We start from the raw sequence: 25570 nt of genomic DNA on the forward strand, positions 1-25570 counted from the left end.
TGAGAAGTCATTAGAAGTGCTCGGCTTCTGTTACTAGTCTAGAGTGAGCATTTGGAAGGCATTTTCCTCCCTGGCTTGAGACTAATTATAATCTGTCTCGCACTTCTCTTTTCACTGTCTTTAAAATGCATGTTTTTTCTTTCCCTCAAACTCCACAGCACAGCAATCAACTGAACTGTTGGGCTTTGTCTTTCTGTACACCATGTCCCTCGCTGCAGAAAAATTGTGCACACTAACCGCAAAGCAGATTCTTTCACTCTTTTTGTTCTATCACAGCATCCATTTGTTGGCTAGGAAATCGTCTTGTGGGCTCAAACTTAATCCCCCGGCCTTTTGGCCTTTCACTTTTCTTTTTCCCCCTCTCCTCTCTCCCCCTTTATCTGTTTTTTTTTTCACACAAGGCAACAACGCACAAGATGAGTAAAGACCAGCCTGTTTCCATTTGTTGTCTTTATTTGGATAGAGTAGGGTGCTAGTGTGTTTGTGTGTGGGCGTGTGTAAAGGGGCAGTGGATAGGGAGACAAGGGAATGGATGGTGTGTGTGTGTGTGTGTGTGTGTGTGTGTGTGTGTGTGTGTGTGTGTGTGTGTGTGTGTGTGTGTTTTATGGGGGGGGGGTTGTAGGCTGTTGCATTCGCTGTTACACTGGGACGCTGACAAGTGGACTAAAAGCTCAGACTGATAGAGAAAAGCTGATGTGTGCTGTTTTGATTCGGTACAGACATGGTGAATCATTGTTATGGACTTCTGGTGAGCTTAAAATGTCAAGAGGGTTCAGCTTGGCTGTCCCAGTTAGCCCGCCGATTAACCCAGACAGGACGACGGTGTGGTTTTTGCTTTGCGAGTGCTGAACATTGCGCGTGGCTGTCATCCCCTGTTTTCCTGTCCGATGGGGGCTCGTCCGAGATGATTTGTGGGGGTGGTGGGGGATTTATCTGTCTCCAAAATGAAACATGACTGCTATTCTCTTGAAAAAAATCTTCATTTTTTTAGTGGAGGGGAGGGGGGGTCGGACTCCTGTTTACAGAGTCAAATCAGCTTGCCACTAAATCTCACTTTATCTGCATCTTAGTTCGCCGTGTAAGAGGGGTCAGGATTTTCTCAAAGTGACCCAGATAAATATAGGATTTTATGTGCGTACAAGCCAAGCATTATATGCTGAGTGTCAACAGAACAGCCCCGCTGTTTTCTACTCAGGCTGACAGAATCACTGTAGTCACACACCACCACCCCCAACCCCTCCTCTCTCACACACACACACACTCACACACAGCCTGAAGTTGAGCCTAAAAAAAGTTGAAGCTGAAGCCTCAGTGGAAATTAACATTACATGATTAAAGCCTCCAGATGCATTATGGGACATCTTTCTTCATGGGAGATAAAAAAAACATATATGCCAAACTAAAATGGCAAAGAGCAAAAACCGCTGACTGACTGCTACAGACCCGCTTAGTAAATTATGTTATGACTGAGAGAGCAGATATGAGAAACTCCCATCAGGCAAGAATAACTGCTTTCAAATGAAGGACCGTTGGTTCTCATCCATTGTTTGGTGCTTAGGGGGCCATTAATTCACTGGGAGATAAGGGGAGAGTAGGCGTCCTTTGTCCTAACCTCTCCAGCTATTTGCGCGGTTTTCACTCGCAGGCCCATTTATGCTCAGGAAGACAAGGCCTCAATCTTGCTCTAATTGGATTTACAAGATGCGCCAGTGAGGCATAAACAAGTCGTCATGGCAACGTCAGGCTTTGTAGCTGACCACCCCTCCTACTTGCTACTTCTCTCCACCCATTCTCTCTCACTCGTGCTTGCTCTCTCTCTCTCTCACTCTCTCTTTCCTCCACCCATCTATACCCCTCGGCTCTTTTTCTTCAATCCTCAATCTCTCTTTCTCCGTCTCTCCCCAGATTTCTTTCTTATTTCTGTGAGTGTATGTGTGTGTGTCTGTGTGTGTGTGTCTTCCTCTTTCACAACTGATATGTTAATATGACGCATAATATCCTAAGCACAGCATTTTATTTGATGATGCTCTGATACGGTTTCAAATAAAAAGCCTTACTCATTCAAACAGCAGGCTCATTTGAAAACGATGGCCTAAATCGTGACAATTTAGAGAGGACAAAACTGAGTAACAAACAGCTACATAATGTGCATACCAAACATTTACTGCTGTTTGGAAGCGGGGGGGGGGGCTAAAGAAAACAAGACCACGTCTCCATTTCCTCTCATGTTCAAGTGGACGTTTTTGTAGCCCCATTGATTCATTTTCCAATAAATCCTCTTTATTTTGGGTCAGATAACCTCCCTAAGTGAATTTGCGGGTCCTGTTTCCCAGGCCTTTTGTTGAGTGTTGAGAATAATGAGTTTCTGGCTCGACTTGAAAGCTTGAAGCGCTGCAGTGAGACGCCATTTGTGGGCTGCACTGCATAAAAAGAAATAGGCCAGCAATTAGTGTTTACTCCATTTTTTTTTTTTAAACAGCCTGCCACTTGTCAACTGTAATCTCCGCCCAGGTCCGAGGCGAGGCGGAGGCTAAATGCGAGCGGGTTGGGTAGAGTGTGCCACCCTTTGTCAGGTCATCAGAGACAACCTCCAGGCCTTTGAGGAGGAGAATATACGATTAGAAGGTTCCCAACGGAAAATTCCATTTGATGATGTCATAATGAACTCAAACGATTGTTGTTAATGGCAGTGAGTGTAAATTCTAGATCTGCACAGCAGAATGACCTGCGGGTCAAAGGGCTAGTCGAGAACTATAGACAAAAAATCACACTCCCCAACATCCCACAATGGAGTGCAGTGGTAAGGACAATTTTGTAGTCAGTGGGATGCTCAAATAGAGCCGATGCCAAAAACATTTCCCATTTCAACAGGTCAATCAATGATGAAATGACCTGCTAATGTTCTACTGCAGACGCAGTTAAATATAATCGAGGTTGTTTTCCAGACCCAATGCCATTTTAATGACTGGAGTAATAAGTAAGAGGATGGAACTGAGGAGGGGTTGCAGGAGAGGCAAGCGAGTGGACAGGGGAGGAGGGAAACTTGTTAAACTTCACCTTCAAAACAAAAGGGTAGACCTAGTGGTTCCCCACATCCCCAACATTTTTACAGGCACAGTAAAAAATCAGAGCCTAGCAATGGTGCACCGATGCAACATTTTTTCGCCAAGCAATAATGTCCCGTTTTAAACCGGCATGGCAACAAAACACTCGTAAGAGGACAGTTATTTATGTTCTCGATGCAAATCGAGTTCATTGGCATTTCCTTGCCCTTTTCACAAGGCCCTGGAGTACCTTCACCAACAACAACAGGAGAGAAAAAAACACACAGACACAGACTAAAAACTCCCCCCAGAAAACAAGCAAGTGAGAGAAAGAGAGTGGAAGAGAGAGAAAGAGAGAGAGAGAGAGAGAGAGAGAGAGACGAAGCACAAAGAAAGATAAAGAGGGGGAGAGAAAAGTGCCTCAGTCTTCTCATCCCACGACTTGAACGACTCCCCTTCAGACATGAGAATGAGAAAACGAGTACGGCCACATGATTAGGCATCACACCCCCACCCCCAGCTCCACCAGCACCCCCGTTTCGACCCCAAATACCCCTGTTCAGGAGCAGCCTCACAATAGAACGGTGGGGTGCTGAAGAGGGGGCAAGGAGGGAGAGGGGGGCAAATGGTGAGCACAACTACCCCCAAAGCACCCCAATCCCAAGCCCCTTCAACTGTCACCATTCATATCTCCCTCCGAGTGCTCCATGCTACTAGTGAGGCAAGGTAATATCCAAAGCCTCTTTTTGTGTGCGTAGGAACAGCCACTGCCAAGTACTATGTGTTTCTCTATAGAGGCAAATGAAAAAGAAAGTAAGTCCATATGTGCAAATTGTGCTAAATTGATTCCTCCGTCTGAAAAACAGGCGAGAGCACACCATATATCAATTAAAATTAATTAGAGTTTCTAATTTTTTTTCCTCAGGTTTCCACCCACAAGCTAATTTGTCTGCTAAAAAAACGACCTAGCCAACTGGCAGCCTGGCTCACACAGGTATTCTATTCCTCCCCTTTTCTTTCAGCACTGTAATTAACACAATCTATTTATATTTGAAAATGCATTCCAATACATTATTATTAAAATACTCCTCGATTATTGTATGTTCAGGAAAAACCCAGATTACTACAAAGTTACCAACAAAAACATGTCAAAATGAAATATATACGTTGGGGAGAAAAATTACATCCAACAGGCACTAAAGTAGTGTGTCCAAATCCAAGATTTTTTTTTTTTTTTTTAACAAGCACAACCGTTATGGGTTGCCCCCTGTTTTGAAAGCCTGCCATTGTGGACTTTCTATCAGCAGCCTTTGGCAGCTACTTATCTGCAACAGTGTGTCCTAAGACAAAATGGAGCTCATATATGCCTTAACCAAGTTACGCTCCGTTTCGATGCTCGGTATGTATAATAACATAAATGAGAACAGCATGTTCGTGTTTTGCTCAATCAATACAGCATGGTGAAACCCAAGCAGGGCTGGAGGCTTGGGGAGGGCCCAAACTCACATCTACACAGATCTTTCAGATGTTTAATTAGAGTTACAGGACTGAATGTAGGTGCAGTGTTTTAATATTTTAGAAATTCAGATCGATTATCCAGCGCAGCAAATTACATTTGCTGCCAGGGCTAGTCTAGCAACTCCGCTGGTTTGTGAGCTCGAAAAAATTAAACTTCTATCAGGCCAATCAAATCGTGTATAGAGTCAAGAAGGGCTTAACATAATGATTGATGGCAGAGTTGCAACGGTTTGGCTTGAATTCTGCTACTTGAAAAAAAACAAAGAAGATAATGTTGTTGTTGGCTTAACAGTGTGACACGAAGTTAAGCTTTTATTAAGTTGGCTTAACGTTGAACTAGCCAACTAGCTCCGCTGGTGGGAAACGCATGGGACTCATAGCTGTCCTATTGTGTGCAGAGGGAATTTGAAAGACAACCGATTATCCCTACTTTGACTGAGCACTGCGAACGGTGAGTGCCCAGACCCTACATTTTAATGTGGGTCTGGCTCGTCAGGCTAGTGTTTCCCCTGGGGATCAATAAAGTATCTATCTATCTATCTATCTATCTATCTATCTATCTATCTAAGGTCTGTTCGCAGAAAGTCATGGTTGGGGAGGCTCTGTGTATAGCCTGTGTAGGGTTGTCAATGTGTGTGTGTTAGTGTTTGTGTTTGCATATGTGTGTGTGTGTGTGTGTGTGTGGGTGTGGGTGTGGGTGTGTGTGTGTCTATACAGATCTTTCAGATGTTTAATTGGAGTTACAGGACTGGATGTAGGTGCAGTGTTTTAAGGCCTGTTCACAGAAAGTCATGATTGGGGAGGTTCTGTGTATAGCCTGTGTAGGGTTGTCAATGTGTGTGTGTTTGTGTTTGTGTTTGCATATATGTGTGTGTGTGTGTGTGTGTGTGTGTGTGTGTGTGTGTGTGTGTGTGTGTGTAGGTTAAGGTGCTGTGAAGAAAGCACAACTTGCTCTTTCCAGACCAGGAAGGGTTGCACTACAGTAAGGCGGTTGTAAGGCAGGGATCTTCCATCTTGTTTTTGCAGTCAGATCTCAAAGAACCAACATGTGTGGGAGGGTGGAATAAAGGGTGAGGAAGGAGGGGGATCTTTTCAGCAGCAGCAACAATCCCCCCCCCCCCCCCACACCCTCTTATTTTTTCCTCGAAAATCTGGCTGTTAAAAGTGTAAAATAAGAGCGAAAGAGGAAAAAAAGACCAAACAAGTTGCAGATTACCAATCCCACCTCATAAAAAGTGACACATGTGTATATGGAAGGATGTGGGGAGCGAGAGGCTTCCAAACACACACTCAGGCCTGGCACACACACACACACACACACACACACACACACACACACACACACACACTCACACACACTCACACACACACACACACACACAATCTCTCTCTCTCTCTCTCTCTCTCTCTCTCCCTCAAACACACACACATACAGACAGACCACCATGGATATAAGGTTACCAACATTGAAGTGCTCACCACCCAAAAGAGAAACTTAAAATATCGAGAGCCCCCAAAAAATACAGAACACAAAAGCTGGTGCCTCAACCCAGCCGTCAAACCGCACTCCCCAACCTCTCGTGCTATCAGTGAAAAATGAAGACGTCAACAAGGGGAGCTCGGGCGGAGAGGAAAATATTTCTTCTCCCGCCGCAAACACTTCCACACAAGAACAGTCCAGCACAGCTACACATGCCGTGTCAGTACAAATGGTCTGGCTCAAAAAGACTGCAATCTACAAGATCAGTGGAGAGAGGAAAGGAGGGAGGGAGAGAGAAAGAGAGAGAGAGAGAGAGAGAAAGACAGGGAGGAATGCAGAGAGAATTACATTCGCCGTAACTAATCTCAGCAGTCACAAACTGACAGGCCCTCACATTTCCTTCTGGACTGTCACATGGGGACGCACACAGCACTGAGACAAATGGCAGATTCGGTTTCAGCAGATGCAGAGAGAGAGACGAAGGAGAAGGAGAGAAGAGGAGAAGAAAAAAAAAGGGTAGAGCCAGAAAGACAAAAAGAGAGAAAAAGAGAAAAAGAGAAAGAGAGAGAGAGAGAGAGAGAGAGAGAGAGAGAGAGAGAGGAAAGGACTAGCTGAGACACTCAAAATCTGTCACATGAGATTGACACAGTGCGTACGATTGTTCAGTTAGTCGGGTAGTTGATGTTGTAAGAGCTGAGAAATGATCACTGGATAACCGGACAGCTGGACAGGGGCAACCCTAGCCCAGCTTTTTTAGATAGTGTTGATTTTAAACTCGTGGGGGGGCCCCCCCTAATCGGCCCTTGTGTGTGAAACCAACGCACAGAGGGCCCTTTCTTCCCATCAGGGCTCCTCTCCTCCACTCACGGCCGAGTTGTCCGCCACAGCAGTGGGGCTTGAGGAGGAGGCGGAGGCGTCGGTGGTGGGTGGTGGACGGTGGCGGCGGCGGTGGTGGTCAGCCCCCGGCCAGCTGCCTCCTATCATGGAAGAAAAACCCGTCCACAGATGGACTCTTCATGGTCTGTAAAGATCCCCTCGCCGCAGGCCCGAGGGCCCTTGCGGAGCGGCAGCCCCAGCCCCCGGGGCCTCGGCCAAGCTGCCCGCGAGCCGGCCAACAAGCACTCCACTCAGTGAGCTGGAAGGGCCAGAGGATGCCAGAGAGCCCTTCTGCGGGGATGATGGTCCTTGACTGGGCTCCCCTGGCCCTCGCAGTTGGACGGCGCTGTCACGTTCTAATAAGTCCTCAACACCGTGGAGAAGAGGGGAAGAGAGAGAGAGAGAGAGAGAGAGAGAGAGAGAGAAGAGGAGGATGAAGAGGAAGAGAAGAGGAGGAGAGTTTCTCTTGCAGACAGCAGCGATTTCATCTGTTTCGGTTCCTTACTTTATTTATGTAGCTGAAAATACACACACATGCGCGTGCACACACACACACACACACACACACACACACACACTCAGAGACACCAAAGAGGATTTGCCTTCCTGTGAACAGCATGGTATGTTCCTTAACATAATAAATAAAAACTTCCCAAGACCTTCCAGGCGAGTGAGTCTATTCAGGCAAAAAGTACACCACCATCAACTAGACTGGCAGTCTGGAGGGAGGGAGGGAGGGGGGGGGGCACAAAAAAATGTTTCAGAGATGCTCTCTCTTTCCTGTCTGTTGAATCCCCCCAACTCCCCGCCACCTGTTGTCTCCCACCTCTTCACCTGTGGTTATCTGGTTTCTCTCTCTGAGGGGGTGTCAGGCCCTCACAAAGGAAGGGGAGCCATTTTTCACAGCCATGTACGCAGCCTTCACAAAGGGGCCTTCTTAACAGGTGCTAACATAATACTGCTAGCTGTAAACTGCACACACTGGACTCATACCAAAAATATTTGAGAACAAAGGCGAGAAGAAAGAAGGTGGCGGGGAGTGTGTGTGTGTGTGTGTGTGTGTGTGTGTGTGTGTGTGTGTGTGTGTGTGTGTGTGTGTGTGTGTGTGTGTGTGTGTGCGTGCGCGTGTGTGTGTAAGGAGGCGGACACGGCAAAGTCGGGCAATAAATCTTTGAGGGGAATAACCTCCGCTATGACACATTCAATTGAATCTTCTCGGCAGACAAAGTAAAAGATAGCATGCTCCCAAAGTTCAGATCCCTCCTATTGTTCATGTGCCAGACGCGCCGAACGCCACTGCTGGGGGAGAGCTAGCGGGCCGAGAGCGCGGCGGCCGACGCAAGGATTCATCATCATGCATACCCCTCTGCGCCAAATGACTCACAACATTTATTATACTCCCCCGATTGTAAAGAACCGAGAGAGGGGGGTTGTCATCTCAGAGAGAGAGAGAGAGAGAGAGAGAGAGAGAGAGAGAGAGCACCCAGAGAGGGCCGTAACAGGAGCACACAACAGGTGACAGCAGAGTGGCGAGTGTTTATGTGTGAGGGGTGATATCAAGTGTGTGTGTGTGTGTGTGTGTGTGTGTGTGTGCGTGCGCTGTGGGGTGGTGTATGTATTTTTTGCTGTTCTCATTTTCTGGAGCAGCAGCACAGGAAATCAAAACAAAGAGCGAGCAGCGCACCGCCGTGCATAAGCTGTTTCTCTCTCTATCTCCAGACATTGTGTCGGATCTGTTCCAAGCGGCTCCAAGATGATTTTTCCAGGCAAACGTGAAATAGCTGACGAGATGGTCCCTGTGTTGCTATCTCTCATCAGCAACAAATCCACACCACATTGTCACAAGGTCTATGCACACACGCACACACACACACACACACACACACACACACACACACACACACACACACACACACACACACTGCCTGGTGGTAGTCGTTTGGCGAGAGGCTGAAGCCTTCAGCAAACAGATAGCAGCAAGTGCTTTTAGTGGGATGATCAGAGGGAATTAGAGGGGGAAATTATTCAAAGCACGTGGTCCAAATGACATTAAGGAGCGACTGAGGGGGGCATCCTGCCTCCCTTTTGTTGCTCCTATAACGAGACGATTTCACACACTTGTAAATGTTGCTCAATGACTTCTGAAACGGCCAAAGATCTTTTTTCTTTTTTTCCTCTTCTTCACTCAAGTCAACCCCTCTTTCCGAAACGTCATGCATTTTTAAAACAGCATGACTAAGAATGCACAATCCCCCCCCTGGCCTCCGAGCACTGCTTGCCTCCCTCCATTAGGTTGTGGTAGACGTACAGCCCCGATACATGATTAGACGGATCCATCTCCTCACACAGGCTACTAGCTCTTCTTCTTCTTCTTCTTCTTCTTCTTCTACCCTTTCCTCCTCCTCTTCCTCTTCATCCTCTTCATCAACTCTTTCTAATCATGACCGACTTCCCACAAGCGTGTTTAAGCTGGCAATGAAGTAACTCTTAGGAACACACATAACCTTAGGGGAAATTCCCATGTGGAGAGACATGCACGCCGGTGGCCAGGGACAGACCGAGACAAGTCTCTCCTGCCTGGTGGGAAAGCAGCTCAGCTAGAAATGAGAGGAGACGACGATGGAGTGGAAATGAAATTGTTTTCTTTAGGATAGGTTTCTCTTAATCCATCTCTGTTTTTTTGGCAGCAGCAGCAGCAGCAGCAGCAGCAGCAGCACGCATTTGTTTGTCATTACAAGAACGTTCAGGCTGACAAACCGCTGTCTGTCTGGGGGTTGCCCTCCAGCCAAAGGCAAAATAAGCAGTCAGTGGTAAGACAGAGAAGATATCACAGCAAAAAAATGTAACAACACTATAAATCTATCAAGTTTCCTTATTGCCACAAATGCAGAAACATGTCATCGGGTGCGTTTTTAATCATGTTCCGTTTGTCTTCTTCAGGGCCAGCATTTATGCCTCGTCTAGCTCGACTCATTATGATGGAGTGAGTTTAATACAGTTCAGCTGCATTATTCTGCACTGAATGCTCGAGATGATTGAGGGTGCTCTAAATTTAGTGAGCCATCCAGCTGTCTTCTCTGCTGAACTACAGGCTCCTTCAATGGTCATGTGGCACCTACACGCACACGCACAATAAGCATGAACCGTGCAAGTGGGGGGATAAGAGTGTATGGGAAAGAGAGAGAGCGCAAAAGAGAGGGAGAGAGAGAGCAGAGAAAGAGTGGATGAAAAAAAGATGATGCATTTATGATGTGTACAGCCTGCAATTTAAAAGGCTTAAGAGGCCAACTGTGAAGCCTCATCTCTCTAATGGCGAGGCTTTGATTTGCTTGATTGTCTCCAATATTGTGCACACAATAAAAGCAAAAACTGGGGAGAATTTGCAATTCTAATCAGCTCCCTCAACAAGTCTGGGCAGCCGAAGGAACAGCCAGCACTCTCCTCCGGGATATCATTTGGCTGGGTGGAAAATAATGACACACAATCATTGCCATGGATACCATGCCGCCATCCCAAAAGGAGAGAATGGAGGATATTAATACACAAGCTCCGAGGACAAAATGAATTAGCGTTGAGATTAGGCTGATACGAGGTTAATGAGTCTCCCAGCTTTTTTTTTCTTTCCAAGGGAGAGAGTGTGAGAGCTGATAAACCAACCCCCCATACACACACCCACCTCAACGAAAAACCCCTGAAGCATTCGGCTCAACACCTGGCGAGCAGCATGTCTGAGCAAGTACCACTGCACATTTTCCTCAACCTGGACTGGGGACTCGGAGACCCGTGGTGGACAATGTGGATGAAGCGTCGACGGAGTAGCCTACTATCAAGATAATAAATGAATGAAAGCGATTACTAGGAACCCCGATGACAAACACCATTTTCACTCAGCAAGAAAGACAAGAGATAAATTGCACGCGAACCCATCTGTCAGACTCTCTTGTAGTTTGGCTCCTTTTACAGTCATGTTCGTTTGATAATGAGGGCTCGCGAAATAAATGAGCCAAAACTGGCATGCAGACGACCACCAGTACAGTGGAGGGAATATAATTTCCCAATCAATCATCAGAATGGTCTCAAGTATGCCTTCAGTTTACTTAAGAAAATAATCCCTCATTTTGACCTAACTGCGAGAGTAATGGCGTTTAAAAGAATAAAAAGAGACGTCCGCGCGACACATGTTTAAATTCATCCATTAGCTCGAGGGCTCTGCGAGCCCTCACAAGATGTGAGAAAAAGCATGAGAGGAAGGGAAATTAGACAAGAACAATGAGAGGAAAAGCCGCCTGTCAGACTAGGAGACATCTCTATATCCATGCCGACCCCTTGCTGTGAAGGCCATGGGCAAGGCTACGGTGTCAGAGAAAAGCGATTTAAAAGGCATGATTCCAGCCTTAAGTAAGGAATTCCTCATTTGCACCGCTCTCGAAAAAGCCTCAGCACATGTTTTTGACACATCCTCCATGCCTAGGATTTGGCATCTATGGAAGCCAAGTGCATTTACTATGTCCTGTCACGCTTGATCTTCCCTCTGATTTGTCTAACAGGAGCAGTGCTCAGTGGAACTCTATCAGAATTCCAATAACTTCTGACAGATATTTCAGCAGTTGCAGAAAATAGTTAGTTTGACATTGCTGTTTTGCATTTTCTTCCTAAAAGTTGCTTGACTCGGTTATTGAGACAAAGAGAGAGACTTGACTAGATGTAGAATATGTATTTCTAATGGGCACTTAAAGACTACAAAAAAATGAGAAGAGAGAAATGTTATCTGGGAGAAAGTTATCACAAATTTCACAAAATTCTGCATCAGGCAATTAGCGCTTTCTTGTGACACACTCTTGGCTAATGAGTTTATAATGAGCGGCTCATTTATGAAAATCACGGCATGCTAAAAAGTCTTTCTGCTGCTGTTCAAAACCCTAAAGTGTCCAATTATTCCGTGAAGAGATGATAAAGGCAGAATAAAAACAAAGCTGCAAAGCGAGTTGGATGTGTCGGAGTGCAAATTTCATGAGGTCGAAATAATGCATGCTCTCTAGTGTGTCTAGGCATACAGACTTGTGAAGGGCCTACGTTTCGAATAAAACTAAATGATCGTTTCTGTGGAATAAGGCAAACCCAGTCACTGGGCTAATAAAACAGCAGTCGTTTTTGGGGGCGAGGCTTCCATTGGTTTGCATCAGGCGAGACGAAACACCTCCTTAGCTCTGGTGTTAACACTGGCAAATTGGAAATAAAATAAGGGGGGACAGCAGAGAGAACAGCAAGTGGCCAGCATGACTCCCTCCTTACTCCCTACAGGCATGGAAAATGTCTGCTACCCCCAACACACACACACACACACACACACACACCAGACTCACATATACCAGACACACACATTTTTCCTCCTTTCCAGCAGTGGCTCTGTGACTGCTTATCATTACTGTTATTCTAAAGAAGCTGTGCAATGCCTCAGAAAGCAAGAGGGGAAGGCCATTACAAAAGCTATATTATCATTATTGGAGCCATCTGTAACTCACGCTCCACCTTAATCTCCACCAGAGAGAGGCCCCAGCTGACACCTTACACTTTCTCTCTCTCTCCACCTCTCTCTCTTTCTCCTCCTTTCTCTCTCACTGTCTCTCTTTTTTTCCCCCTCTCGCTCTCCTTCTCTTTTTCTCCCCTTCTCCCCTCTCTTGCTCTCCCTCTATCCTCCTCCACACACTTGCTCGCTACCTTCCCATTTGTGCGGGCAGCAGCTGTGCTCATGTCAAGCAATGTGAATCTGGACATGCATTATTCTTACCCACTTGACCAGAGCCGAGTGGCCTTCGCGCCCGCCCGAGAGCCCTCCTCCTGCAGCCCTCGGCACACCAAAGCCATAGTATTTAGCCCTTCAAAGCACCCCCCCCGCCCCACGGCTCCGCGCACTGCGTCCACTAGAGAGAGAGAGAGAGAGAGAGAGACCGAGCTGCTGAGAGCTTTGAACAGGGCTGAGGGTTTATAAACCTCTGGAGGTGAACAAATTATTTTCCCAACCCTTTTCCCTCTTTCTCTCTGTCTCTCTCTTCTTCACTCTCACTCTGTTCATCTGTGTTCCTCCCTGTCTTCCTTCCTGGCAACCCAGGGGCTCTTGTAATGTCTTTCGTGTACTCCATAGGCGTCACAGGTTTTAGCAGTGCCTGAGAGATTGCATGGCTTGTTGAGAGGCGTGCTGCCTGCCCGCCGGAGCTCAAAGATCCTTCTGAAAGATGTTTTTTCTCTCTCTCTCTCTCTCTCTCCCACTCGCTCCCTCTCTCCCTCTCTCTCTAAAAAGGAATTTATGGATCAACAACCAACAGCAGGTGTCCTAGTCCTTTAATATGTATAAGACGATATGAGTCACAGGCACACATGGGCTGTCATTTCAACGCTCCAAATGCATGAGACACCAGAGTGATCCAATATTTATCACAACAGCAAGAGATGAGGGAGGGGAAAAATCCTACCAGCACAAATGCATGCAGAGAATCTCAAACACCGCCGCCCATGGTACACATCAGGGTACGCCCATGGAGGCACAGTGCAACAATATGGGCAGCAGAGAGACAGAGAGAGAGAGAAAGAGAGAGGGAAAGAGGGAGAGAACTCTTTCTTTTCTTTCTCACAGCTTTTCTTTCCTCTCCTTTCCAGCCCTTTAGCCCCACTCCTTTATTTTTTCCCTCTCTCTCTTCCCCTGCCTCTTTTTCAGAATGGAGTAGAAGCGTTTAATTTTCAGTGACTCTCTCTGGCCCATTCAGCGGGGGGAGTCACAATGGGCAGCGAGGGCCGAGGGCCGGGGGTGAATGGTGACTGACAGAACTGCCGATTGCCTGTGAGGAGATTAAGCCGGGCCCGGGCGCTCCAGACCATGGCACAGTCGGCGGCCGGGGAGCTGTGGGAGGGGGGGGGTGCGAGAGAGAGGGAGAGTCCCCCCCCGAAACCCGCCCAGCGAGCGGAGCAAGGAAAGCGAGCGGGCAGGCGGGCGGGCAGGCAGGGTGACGGACGGGCAGCCGGCACCGCCCGCTGGAGGCGCCGCTGATGCCAGGCTTGGACGCAGGCGCCGCAGCTTTTCCACATTAACTCCAGTGTCCGGAGCCGCGATAGGCGCGCTGAGGAGAAACAGATGGCACGCTCGGTGGCTCCTAAGGCCAGAGTATAGAAACACACAAAAGCCCCCATGCATCCAAATCACAGGAGGCCTGACTGACTGCCTGCACATACAGGAGTGCGTCTTCTCCTCGCGGCACATCTAACACTGGCTGCTGCTCCTGCCTCCCTCTGAGGCCTCTCGGTGCACACACACACACACACACACACACACACACACACACACACACACACACACACACACTCTCCCAATGCACTCCAGTTCCTCTTTCCTTCAGGTGGTGCACATGGTAGCATTTCAGGCTTCTCCAGCCTCCTCCTCTTTTCTTTCTCTCCTGCTCACTCTCTCGCTCTTTTTTTTACTATATCTTCCTCCCGGTATTAAATCTCCCTGAAACATAAGGCTTTAATACCCAAACACATCATAAAAACAAACACAAACGGTAATTTGAACCAGATGAGGAGCAGATGAAACAGCTTCCTCTCCATGACTTATATGTGTTATTAAAAAAAGAGCGAGGGAGAGAGACAGATGCAGAGAGAGAGCGAGAGAGAGAGAGAGAGAGAGAGAGAGAGAGAGAATATTTACTTTTGCAAAGCCGGTGGAGAGAAGGGAGAAGAAACGTGGCTCCCCTGCTGGGGAGGAGCTGGTGTGTTTTGGGGAAAGCTTGTGGTTTGTGTATGTGTGTGTGTGTGTGTGTGTGTGTGTGAGGACTGGGAAAGAAAAATGTCTACATCTATCACTACACTCACGTCAAAAAAAAAAAAGATGACAGTGACAGTGACATCTTCATACACCATGGATTAATCAGCAGACTGCAGCAATGAGACAAAAGAGTCAATCATACAAAAGGACCTCCCCATCTCCCCACCAACCAACCCCTCCACCCTCCACCCCCTCCAACTACCTACCCCTCCACCCCTCCTCCATCTCCACAGCAGTCCAGTTCACTCTCTCTCTCGCTTAGGTGGATTTGCGTTGGGATTTACTTTGAGAATTAAAGCTGCTTAAAGCCAAGAGCTGTTTTAATACTTGATACCATTGTTAGGTTTAGATGGGGCGGATTGGTGCTCTGGACCATCATCACCTTAACTCTAATGGCTTCTTCCTGGTCTATCCTATTTTCCTTTCTCCTCTGCGATTGCGAGGATACTTTTTGATTGATTGCCAGAGCTCTTTTGTGTTTGTGTGTATGTGTGTACGTGGGTGCATGTGTGTGTGTGTGTGTGTGTGTGTGTGTGTGTGTGTGTGTGTGTGTGTGTGTGAGCTTGGCGAGATTGAAATAAAAAGAATTCAGACAAAAGCAAGCGAGGAAAATCTGAGAACATTTGACTCCATCAATCACAACTGCAATCAAAATAATTCAATTATGATGCCTGAAATCCCTCTGGCTTATGGGCTGCCTTCCCCCACGGCCTACAGACAGACAAATTCAATTGAAAGACAATACATATATGATGTTCTTAACCCCCCTCCACATTTGAAGTCTTTTTCCATGACTTACATTTTCCAGCTATTAACAGGAGGGTCTGAACGGTTGGGTGCATCTATAAAAACAACTTTTCTCTAGTCGGGGGGAGGATGCCATTCCCATCTCAGAAAGAAAAAGTTTCAGAAAAATCTCAAGGTGCACCGTTAAAAGAGAGAGAAGAGTAGGAGGAAGAGGAAGACAGAGAAAAAGAAGAAAAAAAGAGATAAATGCATTTTCAGATAAGAGTTCACTTGGGGGGCAAGGCCTGCACTACAGATCTGAAGATCTATAGATCTCTTCTCAGCAAACTGCCAATGCTATATCTCATCTCTCTCACTCAATCCCAGGTTCTGGAAAAGCATGCAAATACCTAGAGGTGGAACTGGAAAAGTGAAGTGTTTTGGGCTGCATTCTATTTCTACCTCTCCTTTTGCTCTTTCTTTCTTTCTTTCTTTCTCTCACTCTACCATTTTTGAATAATGGTAGACTGAAGTTTCAGGGTGTGGGTGATTTGGTTTTTAGATTCTATAGTGTGAAAAGAGGGCGGGGGCAGTTTTGGTGTGAAGGGGGGTGCACTGGGTTTTGGTGAGAGTGTTTTCTTGAGGTGGGGGGGTGCATAGGGATGGGTGGTGGAGGGCCTCTCCTATAGTGGTGCAATTGAAGCCGTCGTCACAGCTGCCACACGGCTCGCAAGCGTGAGGAGTCCCGGCCGTCTTGGGATCCGGGCAGGGCCCGTTAACAGCGTGACTTTTCATCCAGCTTCTTTATTCAGTCCAGCGCAATGGACTGAGCAGCATTTCATGCTGGGAGGTTTGCATTGAGCCAGCTGAAGCAGGGCCTCCGAGAGGCCGGGATGAGAGAGCCGGCGGGGGCCGAGGAGAGAGAGAACCCCCAGCTGGGGGTGGAGGGTGTGTGTGTGTGTGTGTGTGTGTGTTGGGGGGGGGATGGGATTGGGGCCGCTTCAGCTGGGTTTTGTGCTGTCCGACACCACCAGCACCAGATATGTGGTGGGAAAAAAAAGGGAAAAAGTGACAGAAAAGAGACAAAAAAAGGGGGACAGAGAGAGAAAGACAGAGAGAGGGAGAACGAGAATGTGAATGAATGAAAAAGAAAAAACTAACAAGAGACCAAGACAAGAGAAACAGACACACAAATATTTCCCCCGCATGCAAACCTCCGGCTCCTAATATTTGACACGTACATCCAGCCAGAGGGGAGGAATTCCTCCAACCAGATTAATGGAAAAACAAGTCGCTTTTTCCCTTTCGGCCCACGACCACTAATAGTGATAAAATCCATGGATTATGTGCTGCTATTTCCAAGCATGTCTAATGGTCTCCATTTCTTCCCTCTTTATCCCGTGAATGGATTAGGACTGTTTTATAATTAATATGGAGGATTGTAAGTGCGAGTCCATCTGGTGCTGTGACACACTTACAGAAGGGCCGGCCCAGCAGGAAGGGTATCATCTATTCAATTAGATCTGCGCCCGAGAACCGGGTTCTAATAGGTTTTGAAATGGCTGTCACATCCATCCGTTCCACGGACCCCCATTCCTCTACGCGACCCGCCACAGTCCTGTGATCTCATAACGCCACCCCCCCCCCCACTCTCTCTCTCTTTTTCTCTTCCTCTGTCTCTTTCCCCTACTCTATAAGTAGAGAATGGGAAAGGGAAACAGTCACTCTCTCTTTTCCTCCTATACTTTATCTCTCTCTCTCTTCCTCTGTCTCTTTCTTTCTCCTACTCAGTCGTTCTCTCTTTTCCTTCCCTACTTTCTCTCTCTCTCTCTCTCTCTCTCTCTCTCTCTCTCTCTCTCTCTCTCTCTCTTTGCTTAAAGCACAAAACTTACTCTTATGCCCTGTCCTCATGGATCTTTCTTTCTTTCCCCCTTTCCCTTCACTCTCACTCTCTTTCTCTCTCTCTTTCCTCTCTTTCTCTGTAACACATGGAAGTAATCTCTGGGCTATGTGTGTGTGTGTGTGTGTGTGTGTGTGGAGGGCTGCGCTCGCTGATGGGCAGTGTCGGCTCCGTGTTGCCGCCCTCTCTGCTCGCGGCTAGGCCTCTCGTTTGCACATTCAGTGTTGAAGGCTGCTTCCTGCGAGTGAGAGAAACTTCTTTAAATGTCCTCGGGGTTACCCTCATTTAAATTGCTGCCACTGTCTCCGAGGTTTTGGAACCGCATCCAGCGAAACTTGTGTCCGTGCCAACCAAGCTTCGGCCAGACAACAGGAAAGGACCATCAGCAGGGCACACATCCATTTAGCCCACAACCAACACCACTCTTTTCCTCATTCTTGTCTTTTTCAATGTTTTTTTTCTTTCTACTTCTTTGTTCAGCTTTAACAAGGTTGCAGCACAATTCGACATACTGCAGTTAGTGCACTTTAAAATTCAGCATTTGCACATGGTAGCACTTCTTACCGCAATTTAAACGCTCGAGGTCTATTTTCAAAACCATTAAGTCTCGAGTTCTGACCACACCACCACAAGTGGTAGTAACTAAACCTGCCACACCACTATTGGCAGGTAATGAGCTTTGCAGACAAACACAAACTCGTGCAAATGTCAATCGCGGAACAGGATTTCAAGCGAGCATTAGCCCATCTGTTCGTGGAAAGTGAATAAAATAAACTACATTTGGCACAAATAGAGCTTGGGGAAAGTGTAAAGAAATAGAGAGAAACTAATAACAGCCTTAGACTTAATGACCCTAAACGTTGCGTGAAGGTGCTTCGGTTGGCCGATCGAGTCACTGGCACAGGCGCAGCTGTCTCGGAGAGATAGGTCTTGGACAGAGCCCTCCTTTTAAGAGCGGAGCCACCAGTTGCTTCCTATAAGTGGAATAGCAGTTTGCCTGGGCTTGCACACAATGGCGGGTTTCTACTTGTGCATTATTCCCCAGCTAAGTAGTCATGAGAAGGCTCTAAGTCCTTGCTCTTTGTAATGAGATCTGTATCACTGGGAAATGTGATCAGAGCCGGGTAGATGGGGAGAGGAGGGGAGGGGAGCAGAGGGGGAGAGGGAGAGAGAGAGACAGAGGGAGAGAGAGAGAGAGAGAGAGAGAGAGAGAGAGAGAGAGAGAAAGAGAATGCTGGTTGCTGTGCCTGGTGGAAGGGAGGGAGGGAGGGGGTGAGAGAGGGTGCTGGGCCGAAGGACTGGGGCGGCACAAAAACAGTTCCGTGACACCCCCAGCTTCGAGCGCAGAGCCCCAGTTTTTCCGAGAGAGGGTTTTTAATCATTGGACGAGGGCCAGTTCATCGCAACACTGTCACTTGTGATCACGGGAACATTACGGGTGATGTCAGGGCTCTCCGTCTCCCTGTGACTTTAATATGTTAACTACAGGCCACTCAGTAACTCGTGATTTATTACACCCGACACACAAACCCAAACTGGGGGATAGAGGGAGAGAGAGAAAGCGACGGAGGAGAGGCAAAGAGAGAGAGAGAAAAGGGAGAAAACACTTGGGGAGAACGGAGAGATTAAGAGAGAGAAAAAGACTGAGGGAGAATGAAGAGATAAAGATAGAATCAAAAACAGACAGGGAAGAAAGAGAGGATGGAGAGAAGAGAAAGAAAAAAACTCACTTGGGGTGAATGGAGAGATAGAGAAAACACACAGGGAGAGTGGAGACAGAAGCAGAAACAGAGAGGAAAAAGAGAGAGAAAGATAGAGAGTCTGTGAGGGAGAAAGTGAGAGATTCAGAGCATAATGGGATGTCTTACAGAGGAAATATTGACTCTCTCCGAACACCATAGCCATTCCAACAGTGGAATCAAACTCAGGGATCTGCAAGCAGGCACTCCAGGTCTGTTTTTATTTCTGTTTGTGCCTGATGTTTACAAGCAAGCCTAGATAAATAGTGGGGAGCTCAGCGCTCCTTAGGCATGCAGGAGATGTGACAAGTGTCCCTTAAGGAGGCCTCAACCCGGCCATTTGAGCACAGCTTGTCTTTTCCTTTCTTTTTTTCTCTCTTTCCCTTCCTCGCCTTGCCTTGCTGTTCTCGTCAACAGAAATAAACAGTAACTGGTTCATGTGGTTTGGAGTTCTGGAGAAGGGAGCAAGCTTTCGGCCTGGCCACATGTTTAACACGTTAAACTCTCCGGCTCTCGGAGAGTCTATATGAGCTTCTTCGCTGCCTGCGCTACAGTTAACGAGAGCGCATCAATACAGTGAGATGGTTAGTAGAGGCATGCTTCCACCATTCCTTCATTTCTCTTCACCCAATTAATCAAAAGAGGCAACCGATCAATCTCGCATTACTGACCAGTATTTACCATTTATATTGATGGAGCAACAGGTCCAACTTAACAGGCCACTGTACCCTTCGCTGTAAAGATGTAATGGGTTATTGATTTCTTAAAAGCTATATGAAATAAGACCAAAACAAATGTCTGTAGCAAACTATGCAACACAGACGTAATAATTTCTTGAATTTCCCCTGGGGATCAATAAAGTATCTATCTATCTATCTATCTATTTATCTATCTAATTCCTTGCGAGTGCATTGTTATCCCACTGCAGTTCCTATCTTTGAAATCCCATGCACTTAAATTATCCGTACATGTTTCAAGGGTGTGGGGGTTCAAATTAATTGAGTCAGCCTCTGCTGTGGGGAATAGCATGGAGGTTGGCGATCTCTGTGAATAACAATCCATACAGACAAACTGCAAACTCTGAGTGGCCCAGCAGGCCATAGCACTGATCCACAGCACTATAATTCATGGTCTATTTGGGAGTGCTGTGCAAAATTGTATTGTTATTATTCTCTGGTAGGAAAGAGGATAGCAGAATTAATTTATTATGTCCAGCCTGCAGTAGGGCTCCCTAAAGTGGGGAACAGCATCCTCCATCTAGCTGTAAATCTAGCCTGGACACTGGATACTTTTTTCCCCCCGGTGTTATCCGTAGATACTGACCAACGTGAGAAACCTGAAGGATGGTCAACTGACAGAGTTAGAAGATATGAGGGTTTTAAAAAAAGAAGTCACGGGACTTCATGGGACTCGTGCGCATTCGGTGCTCCATGTCTGAAAGTTGTGTTCTCGGCTGTGCTGGATGATTTATTTCGAAAAGGCCTCGTCGTAGCATGGCTGGATACATTTCATCCATTTTTAATGAGAAGCTGAGTTGTAATGGAATACATACACTTATTGGCTCAAAGGCGCATAACCGAAAAGGGAAATGGATATTAATTGATTTATGTTGTCATTGAAAAGCAGTCTCTTGTAGAGGAGGTTAAATCTGCAAGTGGAAAAGACATCTCTCAGGAACCCCTGTCACATTTTAAAACTACCCAGACAGACACCTGGAATTAATGTCATTTAAATAAAAAAGAATGACTTAACTTTTAAAACAGCAGCTGCCAACTTCTGACCATAGCAGTCTCTGTGAAACGCTTGTTATTCATAAAAAGAAAATACTTTAAACTTAAACCACTCTCTTTCTCCAGATTTCCAAAGGCATATGGTATTTCAAGGTAATTACAGTTGAACGGCAGCGGAATTTTTATATCAAAAATTGCAACTTCAAAGGCAGCATTCTGAGGGAGAAATAGATTCCTTTTTTAAATGTCTTCAATGCACATTGAATTAGTTACCGTCCACACTTTGATATGATTGGTCTGGACAATTTAGATGCAAGGCTCTAAACAAACACAGTGGGTCTTTGCTGCCTCGCTGTCGAAAAGAATCTGTGGCTCAATGCATTCAGCCCTAATAAAGCCCAAAACCTATAGACATTCCAAAGCAGAACCGGAGAAGCCAGAGTCACCCCCTTGAACATTCGGAATGATGTATCCACAAACCCATTCGCATTGTTACTGATGGAGTTTGCCAGCAGCCGTCCCCCATTTTGCCATATGCCAACATATGACTTGAATAAAACACCCCTTCAAACCAGGAGAGACCAGGGCATGGGCCGCCCAACAGAGTTAACATGCATGGCTTGGTTGGAAAGAGTTTACTTTGACAGAGGGTGCTACGATTAGGGCCAAGAAGTTGACAAGCGAGCCATATCTGTAAATAAATGAGATCAGCAGAATTTCTGCAATTGCACCAAAACTTAAATCGTCCATTGCCATACAGCTGTGTCATAACATTACAAAAGCAAATACATAATAAATGCACATAGCCTACATACACATGCACATAAAGTAAAGTAGCATAGGACTAAACTTTCCACTGGCCTGGACAAATATTATTTTTTATGCTTCAGATATCCAAATTACATTAGAGGGGAAAAGTTAAATCAACAGTAACGTTTACATTTCGTGTGGCAGAAGTTTAGGGAGCCATTTTTCACCTACTGGGTGCAATTCAAGTTCCGATTTGTGTACACTTGCAAACAACTCTAGACATTTTCATGGTGGAAAAACATGTCAACTGACATGACAACAATTACCATAATTAAGTAGCTTAATGTGGCATTTATAATTTGATAATTACTTTCATGTTTGGATGGCGCCCGTTCGCGCTACTGTTCTGTATTCAGCCTCAAGACTTTTTCTTTCCAGACTTGGGCCAGCCTGCAAATCTGCCCGGCCTCGTCGCATTTATGAGAATGACGGCGAGTGTATGCCAAAGGAAGTCGCACGTCGTTAGAATGACAATAGGAACAGAAAGTCACATAAATTTACCCGGGGCCGCCACGCGATTAATAATGAAACGAAATGCCGGCTTGCTTTTGATATAAATGAGCTGATGAGATGTATAATTCTGTGAGCCAATTTTCCACCTACGCCGAAATAGATTAGAGAATGTGTCTATTAAATGGACGCAATTCATTACAGTTCCATGTTTCTGTGAGAATTAATGCGCCCGACCTCTGACCTTCAGATGAGTGGTAGTCTACAGATTAGCCTACATTGCCATTTACGAGAGCGCGTTGCACATTGTATTTCCTAATGAAATAGTGCATGAGCTGTTAAATGGGTGATTGTGTGGGCCTGTGTATTATTAAACAGAGTGAATACCCTGAGACTGGGCCTTGTGCAATTTTGTCCATTAATTTCCAAATACAGACTACTAAATCTATCGTCTGATAATACATTTCCCAGGCCAAATCTGCACATTGACACACTTGGCATCATTTTGGGTGACATTTTCTGGCATCATACAAGGAGCATTTTTCTTGCATTGCTATTTCGGCAAAATGTCAAACTGAACACAAAAGACATAAGACATGCGCTGTGAAATGGCTATTGTGCGTGCCGTTGGCATGCTCTAGACACATTTTGCATTTAGATGACACGTTATCAGTCCACGAGCCAACTGGCAAGAATGTTTAAACTTTTGTGGACATGATACTGACCAGCGAAAATAATGCCATACTTACTTAGAATTTTGTGTGCTCCAAATGATTGTTTCCAGGGATTTGGCTAATGGCAGCATGAACCTGCATATGACAATAAAAATCCAAAGGTAATATTTCCAACATCCGACTCCAGCCATTCTCATCATTTCGCGGTACAGTTCTTCAAAGCGGCTGGATGACTGCTTGGTAATTCAACGTTTTGGCTCGTGGGTTCTGTGGCTTTTCAATCGGGAGCATGTGCGACCGATATCGGATACATAATCTTTTGTCCAGTTACATGCACACTTTTTTCGGAAAGGTTGTCCTTGGCTGAACTGCAAAAACGGTAGATTTGACGTATGCGAAGTGTAGCTCGCTGTGGTGTGGAGAAGGTACACTACACGGTCTTGGGTTGGACGTAGGCTTCTTTATTCCCGTGAACCTGTAGCTTCAAAACGAATTCATTTCGCCAAGTTCTGTCAATTGTCTGTGTCGGCTGGTCAGTCTGAAGGCCGTGCACTTCGGGAACAGGTATTGCAGGTCTCGGATACAAACTCAAATGTCTTTGAAGACAACGTCTCCAGTTCGCCTAAAATAAATCCTTTCACTTTACCTGTCGCTGCATATCGCCAGTGTTGACAGACATAGCCATCCACGCAACTCCACCAGATTCATTTTACGCATTGTAAAATTAATGAAAGTGCAAAATAAATGTAGGTTACGGTCATTCTACGCAGACGACAATCAACCTTATCTTGTCTGGCTTCCTTATGGTAAAATCCAACTGGGTAAGCTTTCACAAATAGTTATTCTCCGCGGTCAGCTCTGTCTCACCATGTGTCCGGTGCAAATGGTGTATTCCAAGGGAGCGAGCGATGACCACAGGTTTGGTCTCAGATGTTGATGGGTTTGTCTGCAACTTCCATTAGCCGGTGCAGGAGGTGCGGAGGAGGGAAAAAAGTACTCGCGATTCAGCTTAAGCTAGGCTATGTGCTGGTTCCTCTGCCCTTGCTCTCCCAGCGATCCCAGAGCGAGAGCATTAACTGGGATCTCACAGAGATTGCGCCACTCCTCGCATAGGACTGCTACTGTAATCTGATGCTCAGTCGAGCAGGGGACAAGCCTACATATCAGCCTGCGACCAATCATCAGCCGCTAGGTGACTTGGATTCGCCAAGGATACTTCAGATCTGATGCACACGTAGGCTACTCTTTAGATGCTCTCTGTTTAAGTTCACGTTGTGCCCGTCTCTGTTTATAATTATTTACATTTCCTGTGTCATATGTGACTTAATTGATAAGATGTAGGCTATGTGCAATGTTTTGGGATGTTATGTTATCGGTATTTGTGCACCTCTTTTTATATTTTATGAGTATACTGGAATATACTGACAACGACATTGTTATAAGTGGAATGATACACACAATGACCACCCTAAATGGGTATTAAAGCGCTTTCCCTCTTTACACTTTTGTGCATGTCGCCCCCTACCGGACCCTCGCTTCGTACGTGACCAAAAGAAAGGTGTGAGGCAGTAAAAGTGAGAGTTTCCATTTAAAGTTCAAATGGAAGGAACTGATTAGATCCTCTTTCCCATACGCAATACAGATGCTATCTACTCGAATTATTCCATGTAAAAAGATAGAGAATATACGTTTATTTTATGACTTAATTTGCATTGTCTACACTTTTTAGTGTCTCAGTCTTCCCTCTATCTCATGTGCATGTAGATAGATAGATCCCCAAGGGCAAATTCTAGACAATGTGCATGTGTGTGCTCTCACGACCAGTTCTCTCAGGTGTAGGTGTAGGTGTGTGTGTGTGTGTGTGTGTGTGTGTGTGTGTGTGTGTGTGTGTGTACACTCACACACACACCTCTACCTACAGAAGTATAGATAGAGAGAACCAGAGTCTGTTTTTTTTTTCCAGACAACACAGATCCTTAACCAGGATCTCTCTCTGTGTCTCCTCTGCGGCCAAGAGGTAGCACCCAAGCATGAAGAGGGATTAGTGTGGACACAGTGCTGACCAGATGGAGGCAGATGCATCCATCAAACCACCCCCCAGCCCCCCAAAAAAAAAACACAACACTGGGTCCACGACCACCTAGGGAGCAGCCAGCGTCTCCTCAAACCACAAGCATCGTGGCCCAGGGGCACAGGGGATATTTTCAAAGTGAGGAGGACAAAATTGTGAGCAAAAACCCAGATAGTGAGAACAGGCTTCCAGATATCGAACCACCACTTCTGACCCACTGTCGACCATCAGAATATTTTAAACTTGCAGGGTTCCCATGGTCATGGAAAGCCTGGAAAAGTCATGGAATTGTAAAATCCCATTTTCCAGGCCTGTAAAAATCATTGATTTCAGTAAATTCATAGAAAGTTTTGTATGTCATGAAATTTCACTTAGTCATACCAGCCAAGGACATTGGTAGGAGATCCTGCTCATCCCGACATTAGCTATTCTGTTTAATAACCAACTCAACTAGCCTGCTTATCAACTCGTTTTTACTAATTAGTATTACAAGATAAGCAACTCTTACACCCCATTAGTGATAGACAGTAAAGGTATCACTTTGTGACCCACAACAAAACACAACACAATACAACACTGCTGGCCAGCTCACTGTTTGTAGACAGCTGTGCTGTTTGAGCTATATGAGTTGCCCTACCTGACATGGGTCTCATGAGATTTGCATACGTGATCTGTGTATGTGTAATGTTTGGTGGGCTATAGTTGGTAGCGGGAACTTCACACATGTATCGAGGTA

At 46.1% G+C, this 25570-nt stretch overlaps 1 protein-coding gene across 1 annotated transcript in view; it reads right to left on the minus strand.

Moving 5' to 3' along the window:
- The window catches only part of LOC125286459 (ephrin-B1-like), a 52807-nt gene extending 28929 nt beyond the window's left edge, over positions 1–23878 (minus strand). Inside the window, exon 1 of the mRNA XM_048231560.1 lies at positions 22839–23878. Within this exon, the coding sequence (XP_048087517.1) occupies positions 22839–22963 (125 nt within the window). The 5' untranslated portion in view covers positions 22964–23878. The remainder of the gene's footprint in view (positions 1–22838) is intronic.
- Between the last annotated feature and the right edge of the window lie 1692 nt (positions 23879–25570).

The sequence above is a fragment of the Alosa alosa genome, chromosome 21 (assembly GCF_017589495.1).
Source record: "Alosa alosa isolate M-15738 ecotype Scorff River chromosome 21, AALO_Geno_1.1, whole genome shotgun sequence".
Lineage (NCBI taxonomy): Eukaryota > Metazoa > Chordata > Actinopteri > Clupeiformes > Clupeidae > Alosa > Alosa alosa.